At 56.7% G+C, this 11772-nt stretch overlaps 1 protein-coding gene across 4 annotated transcripts; it reads right to left on the bottom strand.

Moving 5' to 3' along the window:
* Window positions 1-283: 283 nt before the first annotated feature.
* Window positions 284-10817, bottom strand: EFNA3 (ephrin A3). Of its 4 annotated transcripts, none has more exons than XM_072647187.1 (5): window positions 10596-10816; window positions 2557-2870; window positions 1962-2027; window positions 1690-1767; window positions 284-1451 (listed from the first exon to the last, which is right to left on the bottom strand). In XM_072647187.1, the coding sequence occupies exons 1-5, from the start codon at window positions 10721-10723 to the stop codon at window positions 1321-1323; spliced, it is 717 nt and encodes a 238-aa protein (XP_072503288.1). In that variant the 5' UTR covers window positions 10724-10816; the 3' UTR covers window positions 284-1320. The 4 variants fall into 4 exon arrangements, with proteins under 4 accessions (XP_072503288.1, XP_072503291.1, XP_072503289.1 ...); XM_072647190.1 differs by lacking the exon at window positions 10596-10816 and adding an exon at window positions 4004-5521; XM_072647188.1 differs by lacking the exon at window positions 10596-10816 and adding an exon at window positions 3768-3970.
* Window positions 10818-11772: the final 955 nt, after the last annotated feature.

Genomic DNA, 11772 nt, shown 5'->3' with positions numbered 1-11772 from the left:
AATGACACCTCCCATCCAGTTCTCATGCTTTCTATGTACTCTGTCTCTGGCAATGAGTTAAGTCAATTGTTCATATCTCTGTCTCCTGCCCAGTGGCCCACACAGGCTCCTACAACCTCCATCCTCCTTCAAAGATGCTTGATCAATAATGCTAGGTAGTTGCTCAAATGTTTCTCTACGCTTCCCTTAGTTTCCTTCTTCCCTCTCATACACACTGACATTCAAGCAAGTGTGTACACACACACACACACACACACACACACACACACACATACAAATTGTGTTGTTTTTATCTGGAGTTTATTTTTTTAGACTAAGAGCAGAGTATGAAAGTCACAGCCAAAGCACTTGAAAAAGGTCCTGGAGGAGGGAGTTGGGCAGGTGGGGGGTAGGAAGGTTTAAAGGTTGGGTCCCGGTCTCTGGAGGGGGGGGGGGTTGTTGTTGTCTCACGGTCTCCAAAAGTGTCTGTGCGTTGCATAGGTCGTGTCTTCACAGAAGACAAACGAGGGGCCAGGGGTGGCTCCCAGGGTAGGGGCCGGGCCTGGTAGGGAAGGGGTCCAAAGCTGGAGGGGAAGGTTAAAGAAGGGACCAGGGAATTAGGAAGGGAAAGGGACTCTGTCTGTCTGTACATTATATATAGAGATATAGAGACTGTACATGCCCACCTGCCACCCAAGCCACCCTTGTTCCTTTGCCCTCACCCCTCCCCCACCCCCAGGGTGACTACTTGTAAACTTGGTCTCCATCCAAACCACAGTCCTGGGATGAGGTGGGATAGGGTGGGGGCAGGGGAGGGGAACGTGCTTATTGCTGTAAACAGGGGGAGGGGGCAGCAGGCAGTGCCCACCCCCTCACCCACCTTGTCCCCTCCCCCTGTGATAGGGGGCCTGGCTCTGCCCCTGGAGAGGAGGGACAGATTTGTCTCTCAGACTCCAAATTGCTCTTTCTGGAACATAGCTGGGGTCTCTCTTGGAGGAAAGAAGGAAAGGGCACCAGGGGGCAGGGTGGAGGGCACCAGGAGGAGGCAGGAAGTTGGGCATTGCCCAAAACCCCCCCTTTCCCCTCCCCCCAATTTGGTACCAGAAATCTCCAGAGCCACAAGGCAGGACCCAGGCTGACCTGGGGTTCCTGCTAACAGGATGACTGGTAGAGTTAGAGTGCCCAGCCCTGAGCATGGCACAGGGGAGGGGTGGGCACAGCCATCATAGGATCTACCCCACATCCATCCAGGGAAGAAAGTTCCCTCCGGAAAAGTGATGGTGGTTTGGCCGCTCCTTCCACCAGCCCTGCCCTCCACCTTTCCCTGCTCTGGGAGCAGAGCTAGGAGGCCAAGAGCGTCATGAGGAAAAAGGCGATGGCCACAGCGAGGGGCAGGTGTTCCCGCTTTGGGCTGGTCCCACTGATGCTCTTCTCCAGCTTGGGCACCTGGGGATTGTCTCCCTCAAAGTCCTCTGTGGATAAACATGCAGATGAGGACTGGGCCTGGGGGAGAGGAGGGGGAGGCGGCAGCGGGGTAGCAGCAGAGCAAGGGATATGCCCACCCACAGGTAATGGGGAGGAAGGGGGTCTATACCCTTGGGGGGGCAGAGAGGGATGGGCACATGCAAAGGTGAGCCAGAAGGGAAGGCACCAGTGAGGGTGGGGCTGCAGTTCCAGCAGTGGCCACCAGAGGGCGCTGCGCAGACTCACCCAGCACGTTGATCTTCACATTGGGGCCCATGGTGAACTGGGGGAGGGTGGGGATCGGCTTCTCCCCGGAGTGCGATGCTGCGGGGTGGGGTGGGGGATGGGGAAGAGAGGAGGGGAGCTCGTCAGGGCCAGGACCCCCTTCCCCTCCGCTACAGCTGGGGGATAAACTCCTCCCCAGTGCTGCCTCTGCCCCCACCCCCAGGAAGCTGGGGGTGCCCCAAAGCGGGGGAGCCGGGGAGTGGGAGATGGCTGATTGGAGAAGGGATACTCACTGGAGGCACAGCAGACGAACACCTTCATCTTCAGACACTTCCAGTGCAGGTTGTGGGTGGGCGTTGCTGAGGGAGGAGACAGACTGAACTGGACTCCAGGACTCCCGGGCTAGAAAAGCCACCCTCTTCCCAGCCCTCCTCTAGTCACACAAAAACTCTATTGGTCTCCTAATCTCTTAGGCGGTATTGGGCACCACTGTCCCCTGCTGATGCACCCCAGGAAGATCTCCTGGAGACGCTCCTTAGCCCAACCCCACTCTCCTCACATTTATACCCTTGGTCCCTCCCTGACCCCATCCTTCATAGCACTATGCTGCCTCTTTCCTATCTCCCATTCTACAATGATTATCACTGATAGTGACAGCCCAAAGCTCCAGCTTCCCCACCCGCCTCACCCGAGGCTGTCTAGGCATGGCCTTGGACCAAGGACCCTTTCCTATACCTGGTCCTTGGGTTGTCATTCATAGATATTGTAGCCTCGGGGCCTGACCCTCAAACTATAACTCATAGAAACTGCTACTCTGTGGCCCTGCCCTCTCCCTCTCCCTCTCCCCCTGCCCCATCCCATCCCTTCCACTCTGGACCGGTCACTCACAGATGTAGTAGTACTCGTGGCCTGCGTGGAATTCATAGCCCAGCGAGAAGGCGCTATAGCGCTGGAACTTCTCTGAGAACTTGATGGGGCTGTGGGGAGCGTGGGGTCGATTGCATTCCCAGCGCTTAAAACCCTGGCTGGCATTGCAGGTTCGGTAGCCGCTTCGGCTCACCATGTACAGCACATACTGTTCCGCCCCGCCTCCGGGTCCTGGGCCTGCTCCCGGCCCTGAGCCTGAGCTGTTGTAGTGTGGGCAGTAGATGTCCAAGTAATCGTTCACATTCACCTGGACTGTGTAACCATCTCGCCGCAGGCTGCAGGGTGAAAGGAGGTAATCAGAACCCAAGACCAGCGCTCCTCCCCTTACTGCTTCGAAAAGTCACTCTACTGCCCCCATTGTCTTTCTAATCCACCCACCATCTCCTCAAATCCCTCATTATTTCTCTCCACTACTCTTCTCCTACAACGTTCTCCTCATTCATCTTCCCTTTCCCCCAGTGGCCACCAGCCCCTTCTCAATCCTATAGTGTCTCCATAGTCCTGTTCAGTATCCTTTCTACTTTTGTCTCTTTCTCCTGGTCTCCCAGCCTAACCACTTTTCCTCAGTATCCCTTCAGTATCCTTTCTCATCTTTCCCTTTCACCAGTATTCCCCTCCCCTGTCCTCCTCTTGCTCCCTCCCATACCTTTCTCCCCTTTCCTTCAATGTTCCCCAGACTCTCCCTCCTCCCCTAAAGTTAACCCAGCATCTATCCATCTCCCCCAGGATCTTTTCCACCCCACCTTTCCCAATCTCTCTTCTTTCTTCCGTGTCCCCTTAGCCCTGCTCATCTCCCCAGTATTGGGAGTCCTTGTCCCTTCCTCTCCACCTGAGTTTCTCACCCTCTGTCCCTTTTCCCTTAGTATCCCCTAACTCCATCTCTAGTGCTCCCCAGCCCCTGTGCATATTCCCAGTGTCCTAGCCCCACCCCTAGTATCCCTCAGACCTTTCCTTCTTCCCTTCCCTGCCCCTTCCCTCAATATCCTCCCCACTCTTATTTCTTCCCCATCCAACTTCTCTCCCCTAGTGCCCTCCCTAGTTCTTGCCCCTCTCCCCAGAGTCTTCCCACTGTATCTTCCCTGGTATCTCCCCCCTCATTCCTATCCCACACTCTCTACCCCTCTCCAATGTCTTTCTAGCTTTCTTTCCCTAGGCGCTCTGCAACTTCTCACCCTCTTCTCCAGCCTTTCTTCAACTTCAATTTCTCTTCTTCCCTCCCTGTACCTACGCCACTTTCCCCAGTAATTAGGACCATACATTCCTGCCCCTCTTCCCTCTATGTTCTCCTCTGTTCATTCATTCACTTCCAGCCTACAGACACCACCTGGGGGCAGCAGAGGCTCAGGCAATCTAAGCCCTGCCCACTAAAGGGAGTATGTGCAAAGGGGAAAACATGTGCGTTGGTTACCATGGCAACGGAGCAGGCCCAGGCGACTCCAGAGTGCCCATCCCCCACAGTACACCTGGGAGGGTTTTAAGAGCGAACCGTGAGATTCCCCACCATGTCCCTTAGAAATACATCTTCCCACCCAGCACACCTTTCATATTTGCCACCCCTTGATGTATTCAGTTGACCCTGTACTCAAACACAACACACATAAGCCTCATGCATGCACATGTATTAGTCTGAGGGCAGATACACAAATATGTTCAACATCTAGTGTTTACCCCACCAGATGCCTGTATGTAAACTAAGTCCTATGTGTGCTATGTAGATGTACCTGATATTCTGATAGCTACAGCTCCCATTCACTAGCCCTCTTTCCACCTCTGCACTCTTACTTACACATACTTTCAGATACTGCTCCATTTTCCCTCAGCTCCTTCTTCCGTGTCTTTTCTCACACCCCTTTATCCCACAAAGGGTTTTACTACCCTGACTTTGAACACCTAACAGCCCAAGGGATGGACTTTACTTAGCATCATACCAAATTACCAAAGTTCTTATTTCACACCCTACATCCCCTCCCAACCTGGGCATACCTGCCCATCCACCAATAGTTCCAAGCAGAAAAATATGTAAGTGGCTCAACACTCATATGAAGAGGCTTGGCCTCCTCTTTAAAAGGTCAGAAAATCATAGTGTGATAGTTTTAGAACTGTGGGAGATCTCTAAAGTCATCTGGCCAAGCTTCCTATTTTACAGATAAGGAAACTGAGACCGATAGAAATTAAATGACTTGCCCAAGGTCAGAGAGTAAGGAGCACAGCCCTAATCCACTGTTCCACACCCTGTATTCAGGGGACCCTTCATCCTTTACTGCTGGAGATGTTGGCTACCCACTTCATTGGTGCCATCAAAGTTCATGTTTTATCCCCTCTCCTGCAGTGAATGGGGTCACTGATGGGTGGGGTAACTAGATGGAGAAAGTAACAGGGATCATATTTCACTTAGGGAATATTCGCTTTCCTGGAGTGAGTAGCAAGGAGGTTAAGGAAAGTGCCAACTCATTTGGGGGCCTGAGTCCCTAGGAACACCCTGGGGACAGGGACTGGATCCCCCAAACATTACTAAGCAATTCCTGGTTCCACAAATATCAATTAGCAGCTATAAGAGTAACAAGCTTGGAAACTTCAGCATGGGGTGGCACAGAGGGTCCCACTCCCCCTTGCCCTACTTCCGCTGGCCTTTCTGTCCCCTTCCCACCCTGTCTTGAGCACCCTTTTTCCAGAGCTGAGGTGCCCTGCCAGTTAGAATGTACATAAAGTTAGGGGCACCCCCATGTGAAAAAAGGCACTAGCCCCATTGAGTCATCAAGTATGCCACCCTCTCCACTTGGTTCCCACGGGGGTGATGGGTCACTCAGGCCCCTCCCTGGCCCAGGTACCTGGGTGGGCAGGAGCTCTGGCCTGGGGCACTGGGAGCAGGCAAACGAGTTTGACTGGGCCGGGCTTTCAGCCTCCGCCCAAGGGCCCTCTCCACCCCCAACTCTAAAACATTCTCTCTTCTCTCTCAGGGTTGAAGAGACATTGAGAATTTGGGGGGTGGTGTGCCAGCACTGCCCCCTCACTATGCCTCCTGCCAATTTCATCCTCATCACTACACTGGGGCCTCTGTCTTCTGGCCCCGCCCAATTCCTGCCTGCCCACCCCAAATCAGCTCCACCCAGTTACACCACCCCTATACTCCACGCCCACCCCCACCTCATTCCAGCAAGTATCACTCCTCAGGTGCCTCAGCTTAATTAGTAGAGCTGGCAATGGGAGCCTTATAAAAGGGAAACTAGGCGGCAGCTGTTAACCTCCCCCTACACAGAATGGGGCAGAATGTAAATCTCTGTTCAAAGTATTCCCTAAATTCCCTCTCCCCCCCATCCCCACCATGTGGGGAGTGGACACTTGCCCCATCACCGCCTCCCCTCAAAGGTTTGTGCCCAATTGGCATCTGGCAGGGGAGGGGCTGGGTGCCAGGCTTCTTCAACCGCTACTCCAGGGAGGCGTAGGGTTGGATTCAGCACTTTAATTGAAACTGTCAATCCTACTCTCTTCCCAGGGTTGTGGGGAGAGGAACTGCCTTGATTACCCCTTCCCATTTCCCAAGGAAGCTAAACTAAGGTCTCAAGGGAGCATAGTGTATAGGTGGGGAAGGGGGACCTGGACCCAGGCTCTTTAGAACCAATTGTCTTTATTCTACGTCTTACCCTTCTCTTTCCTCCATGTACACCGAGAGTCGAAACCTTGGGTTCCTCTAACCCAGTACCTCTTAGTCCCACCCCTGCTCTGATCAAGGCGAGGCACACCCCTACCTTGTTATGTTGCCCCTCTCACCCCATTATTTCAGCAACAGATCTCTGGCCATAACCGGAGTCCGCTTTTTTCTTTCTACTTTCCTCCTTTCTATCACTACTCCATCATCACCTTCTATCCCTTTAGTTAGAGCTATAACTAGCTTGTGGACCACTCCCTCCACCGCCTGCCCAACTATCTCCCCCACCATGTCCACAGTACTGACCCCTTAGGAGAGCTGGGAAAGGCACTCCGGTGTTCTGGCTTTCAAGCTGTGGCTCCGCCCTCACACTAAGGCGCCCCAAGAGGGAAGTGGCGGGGTGGCTTGGGTCTCTCCCCCCGGGGCAATTAGGGATGTACAAACAGGGCATCTAACGAGGCAAGGCTGAGCTGCGAGTGGGGAGAGGGGGCCAAGGGGATCCCTGGGGACTTGTTAAATTCCCTACACGCCTCCACCATAACAGCAAAGAGCAACTCTGGGGTGCAGAAGGGAGGAGCTGAGAAATAGGGCGACTAAGAAGAGAGAGAAGGAAGACCCAAATCTCGCTTTCCTCTCGCCTCCCTACCCCGGCATTAGGCATTGGATCGCCGGCTCTGTTGCGCGCTCCCGCAGCAGCGCTTTCAGTTTTTCCATACGACAGGTAGAGACTTGGACCACGTGCGCGCGACGTGGGGGTCTGCGCGTCCTCCCGGGTGGGAGAAGAGGGGGCGAGAGCGCTCCCCGGGCGCGCGTGCACGTTTAGGCGCCCTCCTATCCAACCCACCCCACCCTGGGTCGTCCCAACATCCCCGCGAGAGCATCCCAACAGTAAGGCCCCAGGACCCCAGGAGACTGTGGAGAACCTCTTCTCTGCAAAGGCTCGCCCCCTCCCATCCCCACAGCGCCGGTTCTATGCCCCGGACTTCCCCCTACCCCGACTGGGGGCGGAGAATGAGCACCGCCCGCCCCCCACCGCCCCCTCCTCCCTGCGACAGCAGCGGCGGCGAAGGTTTATTGATCTGCAGCGGCGGAGAGGAGCGGAGAGACACACAGAGACTGAAGCAGAGTCAGAGACAGAGGAGAGACAGGAACAGAAGCAAAAACAGGAGCACACAGAGACAGAAGCTGCCAGGAACATGGGAAACGAAGACTGAGCTAGATAGTTTTGCACAGGTAGAGAGTAGAGGCAAAAATCGGAACAGAGACGTAGGCAAAGGTAGAGAGAAACTGAAACCATAAAGAAACAAGCACGCTGTGAGAAACTAATAGATACAGAACAAGAAATTGGCGGGGGGGGTAGGGTGGGGGGGGACGGGAGGAAGCCAAGAGACCAGACCTACTCACACACAAGGATATGAGAGACAGAAACAGACCCAGAGACCTCACACATGTCCTCTGCCAAGCTCCTCAATTCCTGGGCTGATTGTAGTCTATAATCCAGGTCCCTTCTATTTCTTTCTCTACCCCCCCCCCCCCCCCATATCCTTCTTAGCTTTACACATAGTCCTCCTCCCACTTTGGCCACAGTCTGCCCAGCAGGTGCAGCCTCTGTCCAGACTGTGCCCTCACTGACGGGCCCCTCTATAGGTTTAGGACCCGGAAACCTGTGCCTCTTTACCCCCTGGCTGCCCACCCCCAAAGTGACCTCATTAGGTGACAGACCCTCCTCACTTAACTGGGGGTAGGTTAAGGGAGGGGTGGATATAAAGACCCTTCCCACGTGACCTCTAAGGGGCGGGATAGCAAGGGCCCTCCCCACGTGACCCCCAAGGGGGCCAGAGACCCTTCCCACGTGATCTGGGGGGGGGGGTGGCAAATAGAGCCCCTCCCCACGTGACCCCGGGTGGGGGTGGGGGGCGGTGGAAGCCTGTGGCTCGGTGGGGCCCCGCCCCCAAGCTCTCCCGCTCCCCGCCCCCAGCTCCCCGGCCCTCTCTTCTCCCGGCTCCGGAGCACGTCGCTCTCACGATTTATGGGGCCGCGGCTGCCGCAGTGAGGGAGCCGGGGAGCCCGGGCGCAGCGGCAACAAAGGCCGAGGGAAGCAAGAAGGGGGGGCGGTGCCCTATTCGCCCCTAGGACACGTCCCCCTCCTCACCCGACACTCTTCAATGCTAGGCAGCCTAGGGGAGAGCTACCCACTCCCCTAGCTCGCACCGCCCCCACTCCTACTGAATTATCACCTGTGCTCAGGTTGGGGAGGCCCTGACCTTCCTACCACCAACCCCTCAGGATCAAGTCCTGCGTCCTCCCACCATCACTATTGCCTTTCAAAGCGGGCGGACCCTTATGGGCAGCGGGGAGATCCAAAGGCCCCCTTACCTACGCGCTCCCGACTCTCCACCAGACTCTAGAGGGGCGGAGAGGCGTGCGTGCCCAAGGGTGGGGGAGAGAAGAGAAAAGTGGGGAGGGGGAGCCATCTTACTAACCCCCCCAAATCATTTTCTCTAGCCCTTCGAAGCTCTCCCCTTCCCGCTGGGGGAGGGGGCAGGCCAAGAGACAAATCCTCCACCACTTCAGATTTCCAAGATTGGCGGGGGGGCGGGGAATGTTGGCTCATCCCCACCCCACCCCCCCAGTCTGACACTCCGGGCGCTAGGAGGAGGGGGAGCCGCTGAGCCCAAAACAACAAAGAACGAAGCCGCGCGAGGCAGCCCCTCCCCGGGGAGGTTGGGGGTCGAGGCTGCTCTGTTCTCCAGGGCCCCCTCCCTCTAGGGCATTACGGTTTGCTCCCCAAGCCATCCTCTTCCCTTGGTGGGGAGGTAATATCCAGAGCTCTCGTCGCCGCCCAGGTAGGTGTGACAGAGAGCTCCCCCTATACCCCCCGCGCCCCTAGGGACAGACCCCCCCCCACACACACACACATACACACTCAACACTCGGAAGAAGCGAGGGCGATACACACAGCAGCTCCGTGGGGAGGAGGAAACAAGGGCAGCAGAGTGAGAGAAAAGCAAGGACTGACATACAGAACCGGGCCACACAACCACACGAAGATGAATAGCCAGGGCACAGCAGACACACAGTGACAAAACCAGCCGAAACACACAACCACAAACGCCTATCATACACATCCGAAGAAAACATACACAACCTGACCCAGACGTACCACACACGTATCCCGGAGACCGAGATACTGATAACCACACGAACTCAGGCATAACCACACACTTCCATTCTCCACACACAACCCTAAATGGACCCTGACCGCCCCTTCCCCAACAGGCTGACAGCCCCCTCCTACCACCACCACCACCCCACCCCCAGACACCATCGTCGACGCAGACACACAAATCACACACTCAGACACATGCACATTGACAGCGGCGCACGCCCGCTCACACTTAGAGGCACACACACACACCATCTCCAAGCTGAGAGTGTGTGTGTTTGTGACATGACAGGCCCCCCTCCCCAACGTTTGATCCTCCTTATCTCTCTATCTCTCGCTATTGCCCCACAGCTTTCATTCTAGAGCGCACAGCGAGTCCAGGCAGGGTACCCCAAGTCAGCGACACAACCCACACACTCAGAAGCTGACATTCACATAAGACACCATAACACACATTTTCCCTGTCCTCTTGGGGAGATTCAAAGACAGAGACAACTCCCTCCCCCTCTGTAAGTCCCTCGCCCCCCACTTTGAAGAGATGAGACTGAGAGAGAACACCAAACGCGGCTCCTAAGCATCCTCCCAGAAGAAAACAGGTCAATGGCCTTCTGAAATCTGCCTTCTCTAAGTTGGTCTCTCCTTCCAGGGCTTCTCAGACACCCCCAAATCCGGGCCCCCAGACCAAGCGCGGGGGCGGGGAAGGAGGGTGGGGATGTAGGACGGGGGCGTGCGACTCCCGCTGTGTGGTGCCGGGAGAATTGGGGAGGGAAAGGGGTTCCGGGGATCTGGACAGCTTCCTTAGCACATCCCCCTACGCTACTGCTCCCCAACCTCCTAAATCAGCGCCCTCAGATACTCCCCCTGAGTCTTCCCAGACGCCCCCAGCGCCCTCTCCCTTCCTCCTCAACGTGCCCCAATCTCTCCAGCGCGCCCATCCCAAGACCCCGATGGCCTGATCTCCAGGCTTCCCCACCCCGCGCCCCCCAATCTCGCCAGCGCCTCCTTCTTTCCGACCTACTCCGACCCCTCCTCCCAGGCCTCTCCTTGCATCCCTCCAAGACTCCTGATGCCCCCCACTCCCATCTACCCAGATCCCCCCGGCGCCTCCCGATCTGCCCTTTCTCTTCGGGCCTCAGCCTCTCCCGAACCCCCGCCCTCCCCGGGGTCTCCGGGTTCCCTCGGACTCACTGCTGGTTGGAGCTGTTCCAGTACACCGCATGCCGGTTGCCCAGCGCCCCCCCGGGCCCCTGGGCCAGCAGCGGCAGCAGCGGCACGGGCACCAGCAGCAGCAGCAGCAGCAGCGGAGCCGCCGCCATCCCCGGAGCCGCCGCCGCCGCCGCCCCCCGACTGAACTCCGCTCCCCGCTTCTCCGCTTCCCAGCTCCCTGCTGCCGCCGCCGCCGCCGCCGCCGCCGGCCCCCGAGCCCTAGGCCACGCCCCCACCCTTCCCCCTCCGCTTGCCCGGCGCGCCCCCGACGCCCCGCCCCCGACGCGCGCCCACCCACCCAAAGGCCCCGCCCCTCTCCCTTCCCCGCCCGGGCTCGCGCGGCGCGTGGGAGATGGGAACCCGGGCTTCCCTCCTCTCTCGGGAGCGCGCTTGCGCTTTCTGCTCCTCCTCCTCTTCCCCAGGCTTGAGTGGAGATGCTACCAAAAGGGCTGGCAGTCCGCCGCTTTCAAAAACGAATTCCCCAAGGGAAGAGATTGGGAGGCTAGAAGCCTCCGGGACAGGGTGGGCCCAAACTGATCTAAGACTCAAACCGTAAGATCTGAGAAGGCTGTCTGTCCTTCTGCCACCCGCAAGGGCTGAAAGAGAGCTGGGCATGAAAGATCTCAAGGGTCTCTAATCTAGGAAATGCCTGGGAATAGGAGGGGGGTATCTTGAGGACAGAGGAAAGCAGTGACAGCAGCACTAACAGCTTACACCTATAGAGTGTTTATGCTTGGCAAAGGGCTCTGCATACTTACATCTGTTACCAGAACAATCCTCCCCTTTCTGCTTTCTCCCCTCGACGGTCCCCAGAGGGCAGAGGACAAAATATGGGGAGCCGTGTTCAATAAATCATAGAGGCTAGGGCCTGGGGGAGAGGAAGGCTAGGGGCAGGAGAAAGAGGGCTATGACACAGCGGAGGTTGCTATTTGCCCTTGGCTGTCACCAAGGACTGAACACCTTGTGACCTGGTAGCCTTTCTCAGACAGATGGGCAAGGCGTGCAGGGGCGGGATAGGGGAGGCCAGTAAGTTAAAGGTGAACTCAGGCCCTAAAGGATGTTAGGATTGGGGAGGGAATGGAGAGGAACATGACTAGGTCTTTCTTTGCTCCTTAATGGGCAAAGGAGTACAGTAGAGAAGGTAAAGGAGCAGGGTACT

The sequence above is a fragment of the Notamacropus eugenii genome, chromosome 2, assembly GCF_028372415.1.
Source record: "Notamacropus eugenii isolate mMacEug1 chromosome 2, mMacEug1.pri_v2, whole genome shotgun sequence".
NCBI classification, from domain to species: domain Eukaryota; kingdom Metazoa; phylum Chordata; class Mammalia; order Diprotodontia; family Macropodidae; genus Notamacropus; species Notamacropus eugenii.
The sequence above is the reverse complement of the archived record's forward strand: the minus strand, read 5'-3'. Positions and strand labels throughout refer to the sequence as shown.